The sequence below is a fragment of the Balaenoptera musculus genome, chromosome 8 (genome assembly GCF_009873245.2).
Source record: "Balaenoptera musculus isolate JJ_BM4_2016_0621 chromosome 8, mBalMus1.pri.v3, whole genome shotgun sequence".
Lineage (NCBI taxonomy): Eukaryota > Metazoa > Chordata > Mammalia > Artiodactyla > Balaenopteridae > Balaenoptera > Balaenoptera musculus.
Window position 1 is genome coordinate 31,781,440 of NC_045792.1, and position 25,913 is coordinate 31,807,352.

Below are 25,913 nucleotides of genomic sequence, written 5' to 3' on the forward strand. Positions count from 1 at the left end.
GTTCATAGTGACTTCCTTCCAAAGAGCACAATATGGTAAGAGGGGAAAAAGAGTAACTATGCAGAGGAGAAAACTGACAAATACTACTTCAGCCAGGTGATCAAGGTCAACGTCAACAGTGATAAGTCATGTTGACAGTGTATACCTTTGATATGTTGTGATGAATATGGCACTTTACCACTGTAATTTGCCTCCCCCAAACCCATAACCCCAGTCTAATCATGAGATAAACATGAAATTCCAATAGAGGGGCATCCCACAGTATGCCTCAGGACTGCCAAAGTCATCAAAAACAAGGAAAGTCTGAGAAACTGTCATAACCAAGAGGAGCCTAAGGAGACATAACAACAATGTAATGTGGTATCCTGGATGAGATTGTGGAAAGGAAAAAGTACATTAGGTAAAAGCTAAGGAGATCTGAATAAATTATGTATATTAGTTATTAATAATGTATCAATATTGGTTCATTAATTGTAACAAATACACCATATTAACATAAGATGGTAATAAGAAAAACTATGCAGATGATATAGGGGAACTCTCTACTATCTGCTTAGTTTCTCTGTAAATCTAAAACTATTCTAAAAAGTAAAGTCTATTAATTAAAAAATTAAAGCAGACACAGTCCTAAAAATCCATGTGTATATAATTTAATACATTTAATAAATCAGATATAAAGTTAAAAAAAAAAAACTAATGTACAGTGACGAAAAGCAGATTAGTGGTTGCCCAGCGATCCATAAGGAATGACAAGGATAGGAGAGGATAGAAAAAGGAAGGGATTAAAAAGTGACATGAGGAAACTTCTAGAGGAAAAGGGTATACTTATCATCTTTTTTTGTGGTGATGGCTTCACAGGTATATACTTATGTCAAAACTTAACAAAGTGTACATTTTCAATATAAGCAGCTTATGGTATGACAATTATAATTTAATAAGCCTTTTTCTAATATAAACAACAAAAAAAAAACCTTCCAAATTTTGAACTATCGTCTTAAAAAATAGTCTGTAGGAATATTTGGAGTTAGCCTATCACACCTGAATTTAACAAGTGAGTTTTTTTTCTTCCAGTTTTATTGAAATATAATTGACATACAGCACTGTATAAGTTTAAGGTGTAACAGCATAATGCTTTGATTTACATACTTCATGAATGATTATCACAATAAGTTTAATGAACATCCACATGTTATATAGATACAACATTAAGAAATAGAAAAAAAATATTTTTCCTTGTGATGAGAACTCAGGATTTATTTGCTTAACAACTTTCATACATAAGCAGTGTTAATTATATTTATCATGTTGTACATTATTTAGTACTTATTTATCTTATAACTGGGAGTTTGTACCTTTTGACTGCTTTCATCCAATTCCACATCCCCCTGCCTCTGGTACCCACAAATCTGATCTCTTTTTATATGAGTTTGTTTGTTTGTTGGTTTGTTTTTGAAGTATAATTGACCTACAACACTATGTTAGTTCCTGTTACACAACATAGTGATTCAATGTTTCTATACATTTCGAAATGATCACCATGATAAGTCTAGTTACAATATGTCACCATACAAAAATATTACATAATTACTATATTCCCCACACTGTGCATTTCATATCCCTGACTCATTTATTTTGCAACTGGAAGTTTGTACCACTTAATCTCCCTCACCTATTTCTTTCATACCCCATCACCATCATCCCCCTCTCTCCGGCAATCACCTGTTTTTTCTCTGTGTCTATAACTCTGTTTCTGTTTTATTATGTTTGTTCATTTGTTTTCTTCTTTTAGATTCTACATATAAGTGAAATCTTACAGTATTTGTCTTTCTCTGTCTGACTTATTTCACTTAACATAATGCCCTCACAGTTCATCCATGTTGTTGCAAATGGCAAGATTCAATTCTTTTCTATGGCTGAGTAATATTCTATTATTTATATATACTTATATATATATATCACACCTTCATCTTTATCCATTCATCTATTAATGGGCACTTAGGTTGCTTCCATATCTTAGCTATTGTAAGTAATGTTGCAATGAACATAGGGGTACATATATCTTTTCTAATTAGTGTCTGTGTTTTCTTCGGATAAATATCCAAGAGTGGAATTACTGGATCATATGGTAATTCTATTTTTAACCAGTATATTTAACTAGTGACTTTGTTTCACTCAAAGATTCATATTTTTAGGAATTCTTGTGCCAACAATGCTAATCACCCAGCATCAAATTTCATGGCATAATGGTGATTTAGGATATGCTGAGCATCTTTATTATTGTTTACTTACTTCAAGACTTTCAATCTTATGGAAATATCCTAGTCAGACTTGTCTGGTTTGAGGGAATTTTTATAGTCAATCAAAATTAAGCCAAATATAGTCTGTCATTTAAAATGAGACTTAGTGCCAATTTTATGGCTACAGCAACCTGGAACCCACATTCTGAGCCATTTGCTATTTAAAAATCACACTCCTAAGAAGTCTGGTATTTGAGGTATTTGATTGCCTGCGATCAAATATGGCTATGCTACTTATTATCTTAATAATATTGGGAAACTCTGAGCTTCAGTATTCTCAACTATGAAATGCAGATAACAGTACTTACTTCATGGGACTGTTGAAGGATTAAATAAGTTAACACATGTAAAAGTCATAGAAGACTACCTGGCAGTGCTATCCAGATTCTACAAAATCTACAGATTCTATGGCACTAATCATCAGGGAAGTGTAAATCAAAACCAAAGTGAAATACTACTTCACTCACACACACTATGAGGGCTATAATAAAAAGACAACAACAGGTGTTTCTGAGGATGTGGAGAAATTGGAACCTTCCTACACTGCAGGTGTAAATGTCATATGTCCAGTCACTTTGGAAAACAGTCTGCAGTTCCTCAAAAGGTTAAACCTAGAGTTAGCATATGACCCAGAAATTCTAATCCTAGGTATATATGCCAGAGAAATGAAAATATATGTTCACACGAAAACTTGTACATGAATGTTAATAGCAACATTATTCATAATAGCCTACAAGCAGAAACAGCCCAAATGTCCAACAACTGCTAAATGGATAATCAAACAGTATATCCATACAATAAAATATTATTTAGCAATAAAAAGGAGTGAAGTACTGATGCATGCTACCATGTGGCTGCACCTTGAAAACATTATGTTAAGTGAAAGAAGCCAGCAAAAAAGAACACATATGGTATGATTCTATATGAAATGTCCAGAATAGGCAAATGCAGAGAGAAGGAAAGTAGATTCAGAGGTTGTTGAAAGGTTTTAAGGGAAAATGAGGAGTGACTATTAATGGGTGTGGGGTTTCTTTTTGGGGTGATGTAAATGTTCTAAAATTAATAGTGGTGATAGTTATACAACTGTGCATATGCTAAACACCATTGAATTGTAACTTTAAAACAGGTGAACTCTAAGGTATGTGAATTATATCAAATAAAGCATGTTAAGTGGTTTAAAATAGATTGGAAAAGGGAAGCCCAAAAGCAACAATAACAGTATTAATAATAATAAATTAGTCATCTCTCTAGCCTTATCCTCTTCCATTCCCACATGTACTCTATGTTCTATCCATAATGGCCTCCTTGCAGTCCCCATATTATGTCTTCCTATTTGATGTCCTGTGAACATACTATATCTGCTTCCTGGAGTTCTCTTCACCCCTCCTCTACCCGCCTAACTCCTTTATATTTAAAATTAGTCAGTCAGAGTAAGCTAATGGCTGGAACAATGGATTCCAAAATCCAGTGGCCTAACATGATAAAATGTATTTCTCACTCATGTAGACCCTCCCCAGGTGATTCAGGGATCCAGGCTCCTTACCTCTAGTAGCTCTGCCCATCCTGGAGTCTTGGAGTCTTCCAGTGTATTCTCTATACCTGGCTGAGAGAATATGTGGGGCAACAGCACAGACAGAACTTCGAGGAATTTTCCAAATGATTAATTCACTTTTGAACATGGTATATTTAAGATGATGTCAGGATACCCAACGGTCTTGGGTTCAGCACAGAGATTGTTACCTTATAACTCTGTATCTCAAATATATTGCACTACTCCCCCTCTACCATATCTTAGGAGGCAAGAGGTGATCTGCTTAAAAAACTCAAAGATTATTTTTAAGAATAAGAACGCTGAGGGGAGAAAAATACAATTTAACATCTCTATTGAGGAATTTACGATGTAGCACAGGATATAAGCTGGAGCTAAAGAAAACTTTCCTTAAAGTGCTATGTGTTAAAAGTTGGAATGCATTCCTTAGGACAAATCAAAGTGTGACACACAACATCCAAACTTCCTGTACACGTAGGTAAGTGTTATCAACTATCTCCCACTCCCAAATTTCTCTGCCACGTTGAGGATTGTTCACGAGGAGCAGGACATGTTGGTTGTAGCAAGAGAAATTTGAAAATACTTTTATGGAAGTCATAAGAGAGAAAATCTCTTTCACGTTATTCAGGATCATCCTTGATACGTTTATTCTAAAAAATAATACACATAGCCAAATATTTTCCTCTATGTAAAATCTTTACAAAACTGAAATCCTGAGAATTCAGCTTCTGATAGAATCCATTCGCTTTTCCAGTTAGACTGGGCATAATTCTTAATTGGTCGTACAAAATCTAATATGCTTATGAAGTTCCATCCCACAGTACCTGTTATTCAGACTAGCGGTTGGAAATACCAACTCCACAATTTCAGATCTGGTCCATAATTGGGGCAGGGAGGGACTTTGGGCGGGGCCTCCAGATAGGGAGGAGGCGTTGTTAGAAAGCGGTGGGGCTCGTCTACTGGCTGTCACTACTCCAGTTAAGCCTAGTAATAGTTGAGTGAGCGAGGGTCTGGTGTGTGAGCAGCATTCTCAGTGAGAACTAGTTTCACTTGGCATTTGAGTGGAATCTGCAACTACAGGCGTTTCGTCCCCCCGGACTGCCGAGAAATGTGAGAGCTGGAGAGGTGGTTGTCGCCAGCTATAGGCAGCCGGCAGAAACAAGGCTGTTCCTGAGGATGGGCTCTGCCGAGAGGCCAAAGTAGCCCCAGGGTTTTAGTGAGAAGGGAAGTGGAATGCAGTCGGGGATTGGGAGCAACACGGCACTGAAGCGGGAGAAACAGTCGAGAGAGAGAGCCGCTTTGCATCGCTTTCGAAGCCGCCGCCACTCGAGTGCCGACTTGTGAGTACTCTGCGTCTCCTGTCCGCAGACTGAAGTCGGGGAACTCTCTTGGAGAACTCTCCCAGTCAGGAAGCGAGATCCCTACAACTGCCTTCGCCTGCTCTCCCCACCTGCCTCAAGGACGGAGCAACTGCCACCCCTCCCCTGCCTACCGGACCGAGGGCAAGGGCAGTAGCTGATCGGTGCCGCCCCCTTCCGACCCAGGAGGTGGAGATTTCACCCCCCTCTCCACCGTCCGGTCCAGCCAAATTCAACACCTATTTCCTCCCCCCGCTGCTCTTGTATTCCTGACACCCCCTCGTCCTTCCCCTATCCCTCCTCCCCAGAGACAGGGGAGGAGAAAAGGGGAGTCCAGGTCGTCATGACTGAGCGGAAGGCAAAGGATCCCCGGGCTCCCCACGTGGCGGGCAGAGCGTCCTCCCCCACCCAGGTCGGATCCCCTCTGCTGGGACGCCGGGACACAGGCCCCTTTCAGGCGAGCGAGACCTCGGACGCGTCGCCTGCAGCCTCGGTCATACCCCTCTCCCTGGACGGGCTGCTCTTCCCTCGGCCCTGCCAGGGTCAGGACCCAGAAGGGAAGACTCAGGACCAGCAGTCGCTGTCAGACGTGGAGGGGGCGTATTCCAGAGTTGAAGCCACAGAGGGTGCTGGAGGTGGCACCTCTAGACCCCCAGAAAAGGACAGCGGACTGCTGGACAGTGTCTTGGACACGCTACTGGCGCCCTCGGGTCCTGGGCAGAGCCACGCCAGCCCGCCCGTCTGCGAGGGCACCAGCCCTTGGTGCCTCTTCAGCCCCGAGCTTCCCCAAGACGCCCGGGCTGCCCCTGCCACCCAGGGGGTATTGCCCCCGCTCATGAGCCGACCAGAAGGCAAGGTTGGTGACAGCTCCGGGACGGCAGCTGCCCAGAAAGTGCTGCCCAGGGGCCTGGCACCGTCCCGGCAGCTGCTGCCCCCGACGGCCGGGAGCCATCACTGGCCCGGGGCCGCAGTGAAGCCCTCTCCGCAGCCCGCTGTGGTGGAGGTAGAGGAGGAGGATGGCTCCGAGTCCGAGGGCTCCGTGGGTCCGCCTCTGAAGGGCAAACTCCGGCCTGCGGGAGGCCCGGCGGCCGGAGGAGGAGCCGCGACCGTTGCTCCAGGGTCGGCCGCAGGAGGCGTCGCCCTGGTCCCCAAGGAAGATTCCCGCTTCACGGCGCCCAGGGTCGCCCTGGCGGAGCACGACGCGCCAGCGGCGCCCGGGCGCTCCCCGCTGGCCACTACGGTGATGGATTTTATCCACGTGCCCATCCTGCCGCTCAACTCGGCCTTCCTGGCCGCCCGCACCCGGCAGCTGCTAGAGGGGGATAACTATGACGGCGGGGCCGCGGCTGTCAGCGCCTTTGCCCCGCCGCGGTGCCCGCCCTCGGCCTCGTCCGCCCAGATCGCGGCCGGCGACTTCCCCGACTGCGCGTACCAGCCCGACGCCGAGCCCAAGGACGACGCATTCCCGCTCTATGGAGACTTCCAGCCGCCCGCCCTGAAGATCAAGGAGGAGGAGGAAGGCGCCGAGGCCGCCGCGCGCTCCCCGCGGCCGTACCTGGTGGCGGGTACCAACCCCGCCGTCTTCCCGGATTTCCCGCTGGCGCCGCCGGCGCTGCCTACGCGAGCGCCGTCGTCCAGACCCGGGGAAGGGGCGGCCGTCGGCGCACCTCTCGGTGCGTCTGTCTCGTCCGCGTCCTCGTCGGGGTCGACCCTGGAGTGCATCCTGTACAAGGCGGAGGGCGCGCCGCCCCAGCAGGGCCCGTTCGCGCCGCCCCCCTGCAAGGGGCCGGGCGCAGGCGCCTGCCTGCTGCCGCGGGACGGCCTGCCGTCCACCTCGGCCTCGGCCGCCGCCGCCGCCGCCGCCGGGGCGGCCCCAGCGCTCTACCCGCCGCTCGGCCTCAACGGGCTCCCGCAGCTCGGCTACCAGGCCGCGGTGCTCAAGGAGGGCCTGCCGCAGGTCTACCAGCCCTATCTCAACTACCTGAGGTGAGGGCCCGGGGCGGGGCGCGCCCGGCGCGTCGCGAGAATAGCGGTGCGGCCGCTGGCCGCCGCCAGCTCCCGGCCCTCAGCGCCCGGCTCCGGCTCCGGCTCCGGCTCCGGCTCCGGCTCCGGCTCCCCCGAGTAGCCGCGAGGGGTGGGTGGCCGGGGCGGGGCACAGCGCAGGTTGGCTTCCTTTTCCTTACCTCTTCTCCTCATTTTTTGGGGGGACACCAAGGGGGCGCAGAATATGCTGTTTCCGGAGCGTACCTCCCCGAAAATAGGTTTCTAAACTTTTCAGATCTGCGCGATCCCAAGACGAGACCAGCCGTGATTTCTAAAAGTGCAGCGTCACTCTAGGTCCGCTGTAGCCCCGCGGAGCGGAAGGGGTGCGGCGAGTCGGGGGCCTTATAAAATGCTTTTCTTCGTAGAAGGACGATTACTGAGAATGTCTGTCTTGGAGAGGAGACATTAACGCCCCGTTCTCCCGGGAGGGGTGGCACTGGATGTTGGGTAGCGGGCCAGAACCCAAAGCAGAACCGTCTCAGGGGTCTGGACACTCAACCGCTTCATTTTCATACGAATCTCAAGATTAAAATTAATTTATGTGTAATATGTTTACATTATGGATTGAAACATCAATCACTGCAGTACGTTGTATTCTAATATTGTTTCGAGTTCGCTGCAACTTTTTTTCACACAGGTTTTAAAAAACATTTTAATTTACCTACGGGAGTAATGGAATTTTAAAGAAAAAAGAAAAAAATGCTCTCGGTTTGGAATCTTGTTTTGTGAATAGTCAAAACAGTGGCAGTATACTGAACAATACTTTAAAATGACAAACACCTATTCTTGTTTAATTACAGAGTTGAGTTTTAAAAACTCAGTAGCATCTCTAAGTATGAGTGTACTCTTAAAGCAAAACCACGTTTATCGTTACCCAGCGTACAAGGTCAAAACATTTGATTTGTCAAAGACTGAATTGATTCTCTATAAGGAGTTTTGTAGAAAGATGTTTTTCTGGATATAAAATTATATATTAATTCTTTATTATTCTTTCGTGTTGGTGCTCCTGATGAAAGGCTAATAACTTTGCCAGTCTGATGAATCCAGTCACAGGTAGTACATCAAGTTTAGTTTGCATGTCTTTCAAGTGTATTCGCTTCTATTTTCTAAAAACCCTTTCACTCTGTCAATTCTGGATTAAGAAAACTTTAGTATTAGATAGTGGTGCACCTAAAAATAAATGGAGTACTTTGTTTTGCATTTCAAGGCCGGATTCAGAAGCCAGCCAGAGCCCACAGTACAGCTTCGAGTCATTACCTCAGAAGATTTGTTTAATCTGTGGGGATGAAGCATCAGGCTGTCATTATGGTGTCCTTACCTGTGGGAGCTGTAAGGTCTTCTTTAAAAGGGCAATGGAAGGTAGGCTCCTTTCCCCGATCCTTTCTTGTTGGTTTAATTGTAAATGGAGACCATCTAATATTTTATAGATTTTAATCAGCCCTTGCTTCCTCTAAGAAATGGTGATATTTTCGTATAACTTATATGATGATGTTTTAACAATATATATTTTATTTATAATACTCCGTATTGAATGGGGTTGGATATTATAATTGCATACTATTTGACTAACGCTTTTAATATTAGACACAAGTCATACTAATCTTGGGAACAATGTGAACATTGTTCATTAACTATTTAACTTTAAAGAAACAGATTTGTTCTGATTGTATTTTTACATTTCTATCATATATATTATATATAATATATACCAAATTAAAATTTTCTTTCAAAAGAAAAACGGTAAAAGTTGTCAAAATTCTATATGTACATATATATATGATGCAGTTACAAATTTTCTACATGATTTTGTCTTTTCCCTACGTGCATGTTTATTTAATAATTATATAATGGTAATTCTAAACAAAGTTTAAAAGTTCCCTTTTTGTTTAGTATATTTTTGTAAGTGTATAAGAAATAGGTGTAAACAGTTTAAAGCAAAAGAAAAACTTAGACATCACAGTTATATAATTTCTGAAGAAGTATGTTGCTTTAAGTAAGGCTTTCATGTTTTTAAAATCATCTAAATTACATATTTACCTAATGATTTTGGATTGACTTGCATAGTGTATTTCAGACTTGAACTTTCATAGAATATATGTTTTAATTTCTCTTTCTATCTACACTAAACTCTAAGCAGCCAAACACATTTATATCTGAAGACAGAAATACATTTAAACATCATTTCACATTTGAATTCTAGCAATAAGTGTATTTTATAACAAGCTGACGTGAGTTTAGGGTTCTCTCTGGAGTTCTGATATCACACCTAGACAAGGAACCAAAGATCTGAATGTCTGCTTTTTTGCTCCCTGTTTGTGAGTTCTCTAATTTCAAGAGCCCTCTACTTATGAGCAGGAAAGGAGGGAGTGGGGAGTTTTTACCTTAACAGAGAGTTCAGAGGAGTTGACATGCATATTTAATACACATTTACACCAAAAGAATATTAACCCAAAAGACATTTAACAAAAAAATTCACTCTCCCTGTAGATAGCTAACATATAATTCTTTACAACTGCTATGCCCTTTTGATGAAAATGATTCCCAACTATTTATTAATGGTATGTGTACCCCTCCTACTGAAATTAATTCTTCATAAAAAATAATCGCTTTGTGTATTTCTAGAACATGATTGTTTTCCCCAAAGGATGAATGTATTTAACTGATGTTGAACATATGTATTCAGCTTCAGGGGGTTTTAATTACATTTTAAATTAGTTGAGGTACAGTGACAAGACGTTATGTGAGAAAACGGGACAACTGACAGTAACCTTAACTTTCCAACTGACATCATTTAGTCATAGTTACAGTTTGAAGTCCTTTGTGTGGAAGAGTCAATTCTCTGGTGCGTAATTAGAATTACTATTCCCGTCTGACTTTGGTTCTGGTTTCTTGAACATTCCCCCCTGCATTAATATGATTTTCTTTATGCTTACAGTCTCCTTAGTCTAATTCTTAAGTGAATGACCCCCTTGGAATCCTCTAAAAGCCAGTTTATTCTAGCCCAGCTCCCTCATTTTACAGATACACAAGTCCCAAAGACATAATGAGTTTCTAAAGAGCATACAGCTAGTCGGTAGCTGATTGTTAGTCAACATAGGTTAGATTTTCTTTCATTGCAATCCTTATAAATCAGAGATGGTATGCAAAAGTAGATATATGACAAATGCTACTTCATTCTTGAAAGTTACTTCAAAAGTGCATATAGCACCAAGAATACTCTAATTAAAATACAAATGCTTTCATATCATTATTATCAGAATAGCATCCTAAACATAAAGGAAGTCTTCCCAAATTTACTCTTAGAAAGCATTTGTTGGACCACTACTGTTGGCGTGGTTCTGTTTTAGTTTTGAGCAATAGAAACGAAGTACCTTTATTCAGCAATATTTACAAAGAGGAGCTCAAGATAGATGTTGATAAATCATTCATTTGGCTGTTAAAGGACAAGTAAGATTATTGATCTCTGGACATTGAGGAGAGCTTGTAAGTGTATATGTTCAAGGAAGAGTGAAGAGATTAAGATTAGACTGACTAAGACTTGAAGATTCATATTAGAAAATTATTAGAGTTAAAAATTAGGAAGTTTGATTGCCAGTGCTTGCTTGAATCAGTGATTTAAGGCAAGAAAATAGAATGTTCTGGGAGTTTTCAAGAGTGAGAAAGATGAGGAGAAGAATTTTTGTAATTGGAGAAAAATATCAGGTTTGAAATCTTAAAGTAGGGCTGTGTGATAAGCTGCTTCAAGGTAGAACTATGTGTGGATGCCAATATGTCCAGAAATTGAAAGTCAATAGTCAAAAATATGGATATTAATGTTACCAAGGATAATGATAATACTGGTATTCGGGAGTGCTTTCTATGTGCCAGTGACTAAGTGTTTTATGGGTCTTAACTCATTTAAGCCTTATAATGTAGACATTATTATTACTTTCAATTTACAAATGAGGAAACTGAGGTTCAGAGATGTTAAATTGCCTTAATCACAGTTAAGAGGTGGTGGAGTAGGATTCAAATCCAAGGGGTGTGACTCCAGAATCTGTGCCCTCCACCACTATACTTCCTTTCTCATAATAGGAAATTCAGTTTAAATTCCAAAAAGAAACAATAGAGGGTTGGAGGAAAAAAATGTGAGCCAAGTGATAAAACATCTAGGAAGGTAAAAATGAATCCTAATGGAGAATTCAAGATCAAGGGTAATTAGAAGTGTGTGACGTAAATGGATGGGTGATACTAACTCCACATTTAAGGCAGCAATGAGAAGACACAGTTAGGGGCCAAGAGGCAGTTTCCCCACCTCTCCTCCAAGTTAGAAGTGGGAGACAATAATGCCTATGAAGAAGTCACCCAGGAAAACTGGATTTCCCTTGGTATGAGACAGAAAAGAGAAGAGGCAGAGAAAAAAGATACCACTCAAGAAGCAGGGGTATGGGGTGGGGAGAAATGACCTCTCTTAAGCTGAGAAAAAAAAAAAAAATGAATTAGCCAAAAAGTAATCGGTTGAATAGCCCATTACATTCCTTTACTAATACTAGGACTGAACCAGGAAGTGGTCAGAAATTGCCTTAATACCTTTCAAGGAGAAGTCATCATGACCTGCCAGTCCTATAAATGCAGGCTACTGGCCTTGTATTAAGAAGGAAAAGATCATTTCTCACTGGCTTACCTCTGTACTAGCCCAGTGCTAGGAATATACTAAACATTCAGTATATAACTGTTTGCTAAATGAACCAGTCATAACAGATGATGCCAAGCTATTATTCTTTGCATGTTTTACACTGTGACAGCATTTGTAGTGAATACATTGGATGGAATATGGTTGGGAAATATTGTAATACAGTTGAAACATACGATTTAGAAGACACTAGGCTAAGTAGGTATTGATGGATTTTTAATTATATTACATTGTTAGCCTCATTTTTTCTATCTTTATTGAGGTATAACTGACAAATAAAATTGTAAGATATTTAAAGTGTAGAATGTGATGATTTGATGTATATGTGCATGGTAAAAGAATTCCACCCCCCATCAAGTTAATTAACGTATCTATCACCTCACTTATTTGCCTTTCTTTTTGGCAAGAACGTTTAAGTTCTACTCTCCTAGCAAATTTCAATTATACAGTACTGTACAATGTTATCTAATATAGTCACGATATTATACATTAGATCCTCAGACCTTATTCACCTTATACCCAAAAGTTTGTATCCTTTTACCAACCTCTCCCTATTTCCCCATCCTCCAGCCCCTGGTAACCACTTCTCTGCTCTGTTTCTATGAATTCAACTTATTTTTTTGATTCCACATGTAACTGATACCATGTGGTATTTGTCTTTCTCTGTCTGGCTTATTTCACTTAGCATAATTTACTCTATGTTCATCTAATTTTTTGTTCATGTATTCATTAACCAAATATTTATTGAGCACCTGCTGTATGCCAGGCACTATGCTAGGTGCTAGTTGAAAAGCAGTAAAACAGGACAGACCTAACTGGCTGCAGCACTAGTGGAGTTTTTAGTGTAGTGGAGGGAAGGGACATTCTGTCAGTTAGCATGCAGGTATCAAGTTATAGATGTGCTAAATGAATGGGTTATGCCTGGACAACTAGAGAATTGACCCTTCTGACAGAAGCTGGGGATGGTGGGAAAAGTCTTTTGGAATTAGAAAGACACCATCATAAGCAGACCGCAGAAGAAACTGAATAGAAATGAAGTATTTTCAAGAAAAACATATTTCTTTCTGAAGTTGAGTAGAGTTGGTGTCATCGTCTAAAAATGAAAACTGACTTGGCAGCATCGTTCTCCCTGGTATGACTTCCAAAACAGAAACAATGAACATTCACATTTTTTAAAGGTTTTATTGTTTTTTAGAGCAATTTTAGGTTTACAGCAAAATTGAGAGGAAGGTACAGAGATTTCCCATGTACCTCCTGCCATGACACATACATAGATTCCCCTATTATCACAGTCCTCCACCAGAGTGGTACAACTGATGAACCTATATCGACACATCATAATCACCGAAAGTCCATAGTTTACATTAGGGTTCATTCTTGGTTTTGTAACATTCATTGGGTTTGGACAAATGTATAATGACATGTATCCATGGTTAAGAGTATCATACAGAGTATTTTTGCTGCCCATCCAAATCCTCTGTGCTCTGCCTATTCGTCCCTTCCTCCTCCCCAACTCCTGTCAACCACTAATATTTATATTGTCACCATAGTATTTTGCCTTTTCCAGAATGTCATGTAGTTGGAATCATACAGTAGGAAGCCTTTTCAAATTAGGTTTTTCCCTTAGCAATATGCATTTAACCTTCTTACATGTGAAAAGCTCATTTCTTTTTAGTGCTGTATAACATTCCATTGTCTGGATATTCCACAGTTTATTTATCCATTCACCTACTAAAGGACATCATGGTTGCTTCCAGGTTTTGGCAATTACAAATAAAGCTGCTATAAAAGATCTGTCTGCAGGTATTTGTGTGCACATCAATTTTCAACTCCTTAGGGCAAATAGCAAGGAGTGCAATTGCTTGGTAAGAGTATGTTTAGTTTTGTAAGAAACCACCAAATTGTCTTCCAGAGTGGCCGTACCATTTTACAGTCCCACTCTCAATAAATGAGAGTTCCTCTTGTTTCACGTCCTTGCCAGAATTTGTGTTTCTCAGTGCTTTAGATTTTGGCCATTCTAATAGGTGTGTAGTGGTAGCTCATTATTGTTTTGACTTAAATTTCCCTGATGACAAATTATGTGAAGTATGTTTTCATATGCTTATTTGACATCTGTATATCTTCTTTGGTGAAGTGTTTGTTAAGGTCTTTGGCCTATTTTTTAATTGGGTTGTTTTCTTTCTGTTGAGTTTTAAGAGGATTTTTTGTTTTTTGGTTTTTTTTGTATATTTTGGATAACAGGCTTTATCAGATATGTATTTTGCAAAAATTTTGTCCCACTCTGTCTCTTTATTCTCTTGGCAGTGTCTTTCACATAGCAGAAAATTTTACTTTTAATGAAATCTGGTTCCTCAGTTCTTTCTTTCCTGGATTATGACTTTGGTATTATATCTAAAAATTTATCACCAAACTCAAGGTCATCTGGTTTTGCTCCTATGTTATCTTTCTTTTAGGAGTTTTATTGTTTTGCATTTTATATTTAGTTCTGTGATCCATTTTGAGTGGATTTTTGTAAAGGGTGTAATGTCTGCGTCTAGATTCACTTTTTTGCATATAGGTGTCCAGTTGTTCTAACACTACTTGTTGAAGAAACTGTCCTTTCTCCATTGTATTGCCTTTACTCCTTTGTTAAAGATAAGTTGACTATATTTATGTGGTTCTATTTTTAGGCTTTCTATTCTGTTCCATCCATCTATTAGTCTGTTCTTTCACCAATACCACAATGTCTTGATTATTGTAGCTTTATCATAAGTCTTAAAGTCAGGTAGTGTCAGTCCTCCAACTTCAATATTGTGTTTCCTATCTTGGGTCTTTTGCCTCTCCATATAAACTTTAGAATCTTTTGTTAATATCCATAAAATGGCCTTCTGGGATTTTGATTGGGCTTATATCTGTAGATCGTTTTGGGAAGAACTGACATCTTGACAATATTGAATCTTCCTATCCATGAACATGGAATATCTCCCCATTTATTTAGTTCTTTTAGCCCATTTATTAGAGTTTTATGGTTTTCCCCATATAAACCTTATACATATTTTGTTACATTTATACCTAAGTACTTCATTTTTGGGGAGTGCTAATGTAAATGTATTGTTGTTTTTAATTTAAATTGTTTTTAATTTAAAATTTCACTTATTCATTTCTGGTACATAGGAAAGCAACTGACTTTTGTATATTAGTCTTGTATCCTGTGACCTTGCTATAATTGCTTATTTCTTCCAGGAGTTGTTCTGTCAATTCTTTTTGGATTTTCTACATAGGAGAACATATCATCTGCAAACAAAGACAGTTTTATCTCTTTCTTCGCAATGAGTATATCTCATATTCTTTTTTTGTCCTATTGCATTTGTAGGACTTCCACTACAGTGTTGAAAATGAGTGATGAGAGGAGATATCTTTGGCTTGTTCCTAATCTAATGGAAAGTCTTCTAGCTTCTCACCATTAAGTGTGACATTAGCTGTAGGTTTTTTGTAGATATTTTTATCAAGTTGAGAAAGTTCCTCTCTATTTCTAGTTCACTAATAGATTTTTTCATGAGTGATTGTTGGCTTTTGTCGAATGCTTTTCTGTGTCTGGTGATATGATCAAGTGATTTTTCTTTTTTAGCTTGTTAATGTGATGGAACACATTAATTTCAAATGTTGAACCAGTCTTGCAATACTTGGGTTGAATCTCATTTGGTCATGAATGTACAATTCATTTTACACTTTTTTGGATTTGATTTGCTAAGATTTTGTTGAGGTTTTTTGCGTCTATATTCGTGAGAGATATTAGTCTATAGTTTTCTTTTCTTGTAATGTCTTTGTCTAGTTTTGTATCAGTATAATGCTGGCCTCATAGAATGAGTTAGGAAGCATTCTCTCTGTTTTCATCTCTGAAAGAGATTGTAGAGAACTGGTGTAATATCTTCCTTAAACGTTTGGTAAAATTCACCATTGAACCCATCTGGGCATGGTGTTTTCTGTTTTGGAAAGTTATTAATTATTGATTCAAATTCCTTAATAGATAAAGGCCTATTCAGATTGTCTGTTTTTTCTCATGTGAGTTTTGGCAGATTGTGACTCTCAAAGCATTGGTCCATTTCATCTAGGTTATCAAATTTGTAAGAATAGAGTTGTTCATGGTATTCTTTATTGTTCATTTAATGTTTATAGAATCTATAGTGATGTCCCCTCTTTCATTTTTGATATTAATAATTTGTGTCTTCTCTATATTTTCTTATTTAGCCTGCCTAGCGGCTTATTGATATTATTGATCTTTTCAAAGAATCAGTTTTTGGTTTTGTTGATTTTCTTTATTCATTTCCTCTTTTCAATTTCATTGATTTCTGATCTAATTTATTATTTCTTTCTTCTACTCATATGGCTTAATTATATCTTTTTTTCTAGTTTCCTAAGGTGAAAGTTTAGAAGATAGACCTTAGATCTTTTTTCTTTCCTAATATATATTTAATGCAAAATATTTTCTTTTCTAATATATTTAATGCTAAAAATTTCCCTCTAAGCACTGCTTTTGATGTATACCACAGATTTTGGTATTTGTGTTTTCATTTTCATTTAGTTCAAAATACTTTTAAATTTCTCTTGAGATTTCTTCTTTGAATCATGTGTTATTTAAAGTGTGTTGTTAAATCCCCGTGTACTTTGAAATTTTCCAGTTGTCTTTCTGTTATTGATTTCTAGTTTAGTTTCTTTGTGGTTTAAGAACAGACATTGAATGATTTCTGTTCTCTAAAGTTGTTAAGGTGTGTTTTATGGCCTAGTGTTATGGTGTGTTTTATGTGGTTTATCTTGATGAATATTTCACGTGAGCTTGAGAAGAAGGTGTATTCTGCTGTGTTGGATGAAGTAGTCTATAGATGTCAGTTATGTCTAGTTGACTGTTGATGTTGTTGAGTTCAACTATGTCCTTACTGATTTTGTGCTTGCTGGATCTATTTCCGATAGAGAGGTGTTGAAGTGGCTAACAATAATAGTGGACTTATCTATTTCTCCTTGCAGTTCTATCATTTTTACCTCACAAAATTTTGATGATCTGTTGTTAGATGCATACACATTAAGAAGTGTTATGTCGTCTTGGAAAATTGGCCCCTTTATCATTATGTAATGCCCCTCTTTATGCCTAATAACTTCCCTTGCTTTGAAGTCTCCTTTGTTTGTTAAATTTTATTTTGGACAAACTCATGAATTATTTTTGCTGTCTTTAGAGCTATATAGTGCTTTCTCCATCTTTTTTAGTCCACAACATTATCCAACAGTCCCTTCCACCATAATGTCTTTGATTTATATTTGGGCTCTTGAGAAGACAATTTGCCAATAATCTTATTTAATTTAATTTTCTCTCCATAGAGTCAACCCTATGGCAGTTTTCCTGTTACTCTAAAAATAAACATTGTGGTAATTTCACTGGACTTCACTTCTAAACTCTATTAAATAATTAATAAATACTATTATTAATAGATAATAAATTGGATAATTTATTCTCAAGCTGCAGGTCTCTCAGTTTAGTATTTAGCCTAGTATGTAAGCTGGTTTTAAGCACAATTTTGCATTATGATCCATTGATATAAGCCTCCGCTTTACTGAAAAGAAATGGTGAGAAAGATGGCTTTTGGTATCATCAGCTCAATATTTGGTTATGTAGGGTTCTTAATCCTACTGCAGGAACATGAAGGGGAAGTATTGGTATGAAGACATCCATGCCAATGCTAACAGTGCCCTTTTCCAGCCTTTAAGTTGTTGTACTTTAAGTACTCAAGTAGTGCAACAATACATTCACCTTAAAAAAAATCGAAACATCACCAATGAGACTTAAATTCTCTTTATCAATACCTCTAATCTGTTCCCTTCCCTACCATTCTTCTATACCTCTATCTCAGTTTTTTACAATTTTGTGTATATGTGTGTAATATGTTGTTTTAGATATGTTGATACATAAATGGTATCATATATCACAATTTGTGTATCACTCCTCATTTTTTTCATGAAACAATGACTTGAAGCCCTGTATGTTGATACATATTCCTAGCTTGTTCTTTTAACTATTACATAATACTTTACTAGAGATGAACACCCTCTTATCATTGCCATTACTTGAGTAAGCACTTTTTGTTCTTGTCTGCTGGGTACATGCCTTACTCCTCTTTCTAGAATATAATTAAGTATTTTGATACTCTAAAATAAATCTAAATGAATTAAATGATTAGCTTGCTTCATGCTGCTAAAATGATTTAATTCATTAATTTATTCACTCCACATACATGTATTGATACTTACTGCATTTAAAAGTTACTTGTGCTGGGAATACAAAGATGAATGTGTATGCAGTCCATGTCTTTGACATGTACAAAACCAAGAGGAAAACAAAAACAAAAACAAAAATCCTGTCAATCAATTAGTGAACATGAGAATACATCGATATGAGTTATGCCAAAGCCATGCATGATCCACCCTAGGGTTCAGTTAGAGAAATCTAGAAGGATTGGAGTTTTTTCCACTATTATATCCTAATGTTGTGTGAGAAGCTTATTCACTTAACAAACACTGCACTTACACTTGATTATGACCAGGCACTGTTCTGAGTGCTTTACTATATTAAGTCATTTAATTCCTCCAAAAGTCCCATAAGGTGGAGGTACTCTCATTATTTGTACTTCACCGGTGAGTATACAGAAAGGTCACTACACAGTGTAGGGACCAAGATTCAAACACAGGGCATCTGACTCCAACTTCTATGTTTTGTGTGCTTCTACACTGTCTCTCCAGATTGTTTTGTACTTGAACAAATATTAATTACTTTATAATTTTTCAAACAAAAACATGATATTTTATGGGGGACTGGTTTTCAAGTTTTGCTCCTCAACTCAGTCCCATTCATTCTTAGCCCAGAAGAGCTCCGCTTTTGTCTGTTTACTTGGTTGACTCTTCCACTTAAGATTTTATTTGAACAAAGAATTCTCTGCCAACATTTTTGTTCAATACCGCTGCGTTATGACAGGAAACCCTCAGGCCGCAGTCAAGTGTTTATTCTGGTACTTGAGCCAATACTACACAGTTTCTTGACTCTATTTGCTGAAAACTTTTTGACATCTGTGCAAAGATAGGATGAACATTTGGTCAAGATTTCAAATCTAACTCTTCAGTATTCTAACAGAATATCAACATTGTCACATGAAAATCACATCTGAATTATAGAGCTCTATCTTTTGTCAGCAAAACAAAGTAACTGCAGGAAATCTTTCAGCAATAACTTCTTTAAAGGACTGATTGAAATAATTGATACTTAAGACAGAGACTCCAAAACAGGAACACAAATTTTTTACTTGCCTGGATTTTTAAGTTTTATCCTCATTTACAACATTAGAAAATCACATATTCTGTCATCTTCCATACCTACCTAATTTGTGGAAGGGTAGATGAACACAATCTCCTTCTTGTTGCTAGATGATCTTCATGTAATAAAGTACATAATGCATACTTCACCAAATTTATCAGCCTATTGTGTTTTCCTTTTTACTTTGACTTCTACAAAGCAAAGAAGTAAATTTTCATGCCCAAATTTTTAAAAATGTAATTAACTTAGGTTTCTGGTTTCGTTCACAACTGCTACTACAGCCTTTGGTGTTATGTACTTTATACAACATTTTAAGAAATCGTATAATCTTTTTTGAAACACAGTACTCAATAATAATCATTATTTTTTAAGGGAAAAAATACTTCCTATGTTATTTTTCTCTTGTATGACACAGTGAGTTATTTATGAAATTGAATAAACAAGTAGTGAGTATGGACAATGAGCTCAATATTGTGGTGTAACATTTGTAGGAGACATAAAAATTAAAGTGTGAAAATAATGGTTATTATTTATTAAGTGTTTACTAAATTTAGGCACTCCCCTAGTTTTTTTTACATGTACTAACTTATTTAACCCTCAGAACAATCCTTTCAGGCAGGTTCTGTTTTTCTCATTTCACAGATAAGGTTCATTGAGTTAGTGAAAAGTAGGGCAGAACTCAATTCCTGGAGCTCATGCTCTTACTCTTTCCTGAGTCCTTGCAGCCTGTACAGTAGAAGGTACAGTCCTTGATTTCAAGGAGCTTGTGGGCAGCCTACAGTTTAGTGTCTGATTAAATTCTTTGATGCAGACTTGGAGTGCTGAAGTGCATCAGGGAAGAAGGTACCAATATCTATCATTACTGACGGCCTGTGTAATAGAAATCATGCTAAATGCTGTATATTTATTATTTCTCTTCTTATCCCCACTTTTTAGGTATCTGAGCAGAGACTCACGAGTTAAGTAACTTACCAAAACTAGTAGGTAATGCTGGAAGAGCTTATTTATTTTGTCCTGTAATAGTTAGAAAAGGTGATTTATTGGAAACACTAGGATATTCACAACCTTTAAAAAATAGATAAAGGTTAGGAGTTAAGAAGCTTTCATTTTCAGATGGGTTATTCAATAAATGGTCTTGGAAGTACTGGCTTATTATACAAAAGAAAAATTTCAGGTGGGTCAACAATTTAAGTGTTTTTTTTGAAGGAAAAAGATTCAAAAGCCTGGAAAGAAAAGATGGAGGTATGTATTTATAATATTGGAATGGCAAAACTTTCTAATATTGACATGAAGTCCAGAATTCAAAATCAAATTTGGTCCATTTTGCTACATAAATAAATTTCAAACTTTTTTCTATAAGGCAAAAAGCAAAGTCAAGGGACAAATTGAAAAACTATTTGTAACACATGTATAAATCAAAAGAATGTTATTGCTAAAATGCAGAATGTTCTTACAAACCTTTGTTCTTACAAAGAAAAAAAGATGAACAGACAAAAAGAAAAATGAACAAAAGATATGAAGACAATTCACAAAACATAGTCTATAGAGGGATGAAAAATGTCCAATGTGCTAATAATTATTACTGATTAAAATAATAGTGGGCATGCCAACAATCAGAATGATAAAACAATGAATAATGGCCATTTGAAAGTTGGAGGGCAATTTGATATTATCTATTAAAAGTATTCGTTACTTTGGCCCAACAATTCTACTTCTAGAAACTGGTCCTTAAAAGAACTCTAGAAATGTGTAGAAATACCTCTAGGTAGATTTTGAGTACCACATTATTTGCAATACTGAGAAAATGAAAACAGTTCAAATGTCTGTTAATAGATTAAGAAATTATGATATACCCTTGCAATAAAATACACTGACATTAAAAAGAATGAGCTAGCTGTCTATATTTCAGATTGAAAAGGCATCTTAAACATATGATTTTGTGAAAAAGCAAGTAACAATATCATTTGGGGTAAAAATAATTTCACCCTTTTGATATTACTATATATAGAAAACTATCTGAAAAAAAAATACACCAAACTGCTTACTGTTGGGATATGTTATGATGATATGTTTTGTTCTTTAAGCAAGAATTTCCTGAAGAGGCCACTCTTGCACATCTACCTAGTGCCTGACTTCTCTCCACACTAGCTCTACCTAGCATGAGCTGGGCTCTGCTCCCCTAGTGCTATCTAGTGGCAGTAATGCACCACTTTTCACCTTCAGGCACCCAAGGAAGTTGAAAGAGACCAACAAAAGGTGACACTTAAGGCAAAAATATTCAGGAGGAAAGCCTGAGGTCTCCCTGCATCATGAATTAAGGAATTCAGCCTGATTATATGGAACCAAGAACTGACAGAGGCCCACAATTCCTCATCATGATCTCAGTATCCAAAAAGACCGGCAAACAAATGTTTTGTTTTAGTCCCTTGTCAGTAATTACCTGATCTGACCTGACCTGAATTCATTCGGCAGCAGAACCTGACCCAAATTCATATTTTATGGGCTGTGTGAATATTCATACATTTTTCTGCATAAGTATTAATGTGTTTTATTATGAAGTTTTGCTCAACTATCTAAAATCTAAACAATTCTGAATTCTGAAACATATCCTCAAAAGGTTTTAGCGAAGAGATTTGGACATGTACTAAGAAATAAATTCATAGATGTTTTGAACAGTGTCTGCTGGAGTTTTGCAATGTAGCAGCCCTGAAAATTACAATAAATATTTACTAAACATTTATTGATATTTATTCTTCCTATACTTTTACTACCATGCTGGGTCCTGCAGAAGGCTGCAACAGATAAATAAACTATAATACCTAACCTCACAGAATTTTTAATTCCATCAGGGAGATAAGACAACCTCATAAGGAAGTGTAACATAGGTAACATAACTGATGTGGGTTTGGATTTCGAGGGGACAAAAAGATCATAATTAATTAGGGAGACCAAAATGTGTTTTGTGGGGAAGATAGCACATTAGATGGACTGCTGAGAATGCATGATTTTGATAGCAAGAGTTGTAAAATGGGCTGTTACAAACAAAAAGTATGAGCGGAAGCAGACTTTGGCTAAAGCATGGAGGCATGGTCAGGTATCCAAGAATCTTTTGTCATATATATAACATTTTGATGGTTTTTATCCCTGGGGTGATTGCGTTCATGAGATTTTCAAAGGGAGATTTTCAGAGGAATCAGTGACACTCTCCAAAAAAAAGTTAGGTACCACTGCGATAGAGGAATGGTGAGAATTATTATTAAACAGAAGGTTGAAAAAATGTGGAATGACAAAATGTATTGTTCGGCAGTTAACTGAGTAGAGAATGAGATACCCCTAAAATTTTTTGAGCACTGTAGTGGCATATTCCAATATGTAGCTTAGGAAATTTAATATGTCAGCAGTGTATAGGAAGGATTGAGGTGGGGAAGCTATAAACCCATGAGAACAGTCTGGAGATGATGCATTAAGGAACTGAGCCAGGATGGTGGCCCAGAAAAATGGGTTCAGTGGGTAGATGGGAGCCAAGATCAGCCAAAGCTTCACAGAAGAATTTTGGGGGAAAAAATGTAGATAGAGGAACTCAGACCTAAAGAAAGAGGAAGTACATGATTATTTTATGAAGTAAAGGAGTGATGTTGAAAGTAGTGTTTAGAGAGGATTATCCTCAGAGCACCATGCAAAATGGATTTGAACAGAGGTTATATGCCTTTGAGTCAGAGGGAACACCTGTGGAGCTGATAAATAGATTATGAGATGTAGTTTAATTTCAAATTGTATATATTATATGCTACATAATATACTTGCCAGGATCTTGAAATAATATAATCTTTTGTGCACAGCATAACTTCTGAGAATTGAGACATTCTGGTCTATAAATTCACTTATTTGTTCATTTATTCATTTATAAACAAAAACATGTATTCAGTGACTTCTTTGCGCCAGGATTTGTAGTAGATATTGAAACTCAGAAATGAATAAGTCAAGTTAGTAACCTAGGGAGAAAGAAATAGAAATACATTATTAAATACAGTCTAGTAGTATTTAGGGGAGGTGTGAACTACGAATTGTGGAAGCATAGGATAGTGGGCAGCTAACTCTGGTGTCTAATGACTGGGAAAAGAGGGGAGCAGTATGAATCTTGTGTAAGCATTGGCTGAAAATATTCAATTTTTTAAATCTTTTTAATTTCAAAGCTTGTGGCAGCTTTTGAGTTGTTAACAGTAGAGACCACGATGGTTGATCTTTCATTAAGCAGAGCACTTTAGCGAATGTTTCTTTATGCAAAGGTCAGTCCAGAGCAAACTTGGGGTTGGGGGAAATGAACATGTGAAGAACTGAACCTCTCTGTATACAAGTATAATATTAAGAGGGTTGTCAGCTGGCAGCTGGTGCAAGAGGTAGGAAATAGAGAGAGGGCCTAACGACAGAGTAAAGGGCTAGGGTACAAAGAGAAATAAATGCCTGTGAGAAATTCCCTGTTATAGGGGATGTTTGATAAATCCCTAGGAATGGTAATGTCTGGCAGCAAATTTGGCATTATTTACTGACTTGTGTTTTCATTACCTCCAGCTACCCTGAAACCTTAAGTGAACTTTCACTTTACGTAATCACTCTGTCTTCCTGTTGCTTTGGGGAAATGAAGGAAGGTGGTGATGTCCAGTATGTGTGGCAAGGAGCCCAGAAAGAAAGAGCCACGAGCATTTATTAGGGCTGGAGTGAGCCATTTTTCCCCAAATATACTAGACCGCCAGTTTTCTAATATGATGCACCCACCCCAGGGGCTGTACATTGAGATGTGTGAAGGAAATGTTATTTATTATTATTCAAAAATAAGAAATGAATCATTGATATCAATGGTATCTGTCCTGGCATGCTCTTTCAAAGCATACGTCAGAGGCTTTTGGAGTGCAAGGCCTCCTAATGGAGGTGCCCAAGTTCCATGGTGCAGAGGTGTTGACGAATGCAAATTCCCCCCTTAATTCATGCTTCGGGTATGGCAAAGTACTGCAGCTTACCTGGATCTGCAAACAAACCGCAGATTAAAGATAATACCAATTAATTAAGCACAGTGAACAAGAAAAATGGCGGGGCTGGAATTCCCCTAACTCTAGTAATAGTTCCTCAGATGTAGAGCTCTATACAATGTAGTCAGGCCTGTCATGAAATTGAAAAAATTAGAATTTATCAAGACAACAATTTGAAATATGGATTTATATACATTATCATAAAAAATGAACCTTGCTCTAAGAATATGTTTTGCTAGAGATCTTGGCTAATAACTGTATGAAGCCATTATTGTAAACTAGGCATTAACAATTTAGTATTTAGAACCTGAGGACAACCTGTACAATTTTTTAGCAATGTTTAAGGTCATGCAATACTCAATTTAGTCATTCACAAATTGTGTCTAACCTAATGAAAAATGTTTAGAAGCCTCTTTTGAGGGTTTCTAAGGAAAAACCCACATACACAGGTTTTTGCTGTTCTTCCTACTATAGAATAAATGACTGAAATAGTACATCTAAAATAAAACAAAAAATACATGTAAAATAACTGGGTGGCCAGCTAAAATGCATTCAGCAAATACTTTTGGAAAATATATAGAAAACATTGCTCAAGATTTAAAAAAAATAAATATTAGAAAAATTATAGTGTGGGAGGTTTATTAGACAAAAGAAAGAACACAGAGTTTCACATGTCTTGGTTGGTATTACAATGAGTTACTGCCAAAAGGTAATCACCAAAAAATTCAATTTAGTAAACTTTGTGGTTGTGTTACTCGAGGCTAATGAAATGATTGGATCTCAGGCAGTCCACTGTGCAGTCCAAATGCATCTAGTCTCAATTGTTATTTTTACACCATGCTTAAACCAATGGTTTAAAACTAGTGCCTTTACACCAATGGAAAAGATTCTGGATCTCATGGTCAGAGAGTCCAGGAAATCTGGTTGGTTAGTACCCATTTTGTTGGTCTACCTAGGGCGACTAGCACATATCAAGGTTAATGCGGTTGCCTGCCTTTTCTCTGCCCAGCCTCACTCTCCTCTTGATTTTTAAGAATCGGAGATGGCTGGAGGACAGGAGCTGTTTGAGAGTTAATCTGAGTTAACATTATCTCATTATCACTAGCTGCCTTATGATGGGATTTTACTGGTTGCTAGGTTTTATTTCAAGAATGAAATATACAGAAAAAGTGTTTTTGATGAGTCTGTAAAGCAAAGATGTAGTCTCAATAGTAACTGCCTTCTTTACTAAATGAATGTTTTATGGAAAGGCTGCACAAACCACTGATAGGATTTTTGCTGTGATATTAAAAAAAAAAGGTTCAAGTTAAGGTTACAGGTAGCATCATTTATGAAATTCATTTACTGCTTCCTTCATAGGTAAGATATATGTTGCAGCAAATAAGTGGGAATTTTAAGTGAACAAAGCTCTGAAAGATGTCATTACTGTGGCAGATTTTTAACACAAGGCCCTTAAGATACAGTAGAATCATGACAATACTTTGCAACATAGTGAAGCATGACAATGAAAATCTTTTACCACACCATGGTTTTCTCATTGCACAGTACTTTAAAGGAGTTGTCAGGTTTAAAGATAAGCTACATATTTTCCTTTATAAAAGTATATGTGTTCCAAATTGCTGACCTTTCCTATGATA

The 25,913-nt window shown here is 38.0% G+C and overlaps 1 protein-coding gene across 2 annotated transcripts in view; it reads left to right on the forward strand.

Annotated features, from left to right (window-relative positions):
* Positions 1–4,534: 4,534 nt before the first annotated feature.
* PGR (progesterone receptor) overlaps positions 4,535–25,913 on the forward strand; it is a 100,991-nt gene continuing 79,612 nt past the window's right edge. Inside the window, exons 1-2 of one of the 2 annotated variants that reach the window (XM_036859120.1) lie at positions 4,535–7,190; positions 8,455–8,606. In XM_036859120.1, coding sequence (XP_036715015.1) covers positions 5,548–7,190; positions 8,455–8,606 — 1,795 coding nt within the window. In that variant the 5' untranslated portion in view covers positions 4,535–5,547. Of the gene's footprint in view, positions 7,191–7,299; positions 7,368–8,454; positions 8,607–25,913 lie in introns of those variants that run through there. The other variant, XM_036859122.1, reaches the window with a different exon arrangement.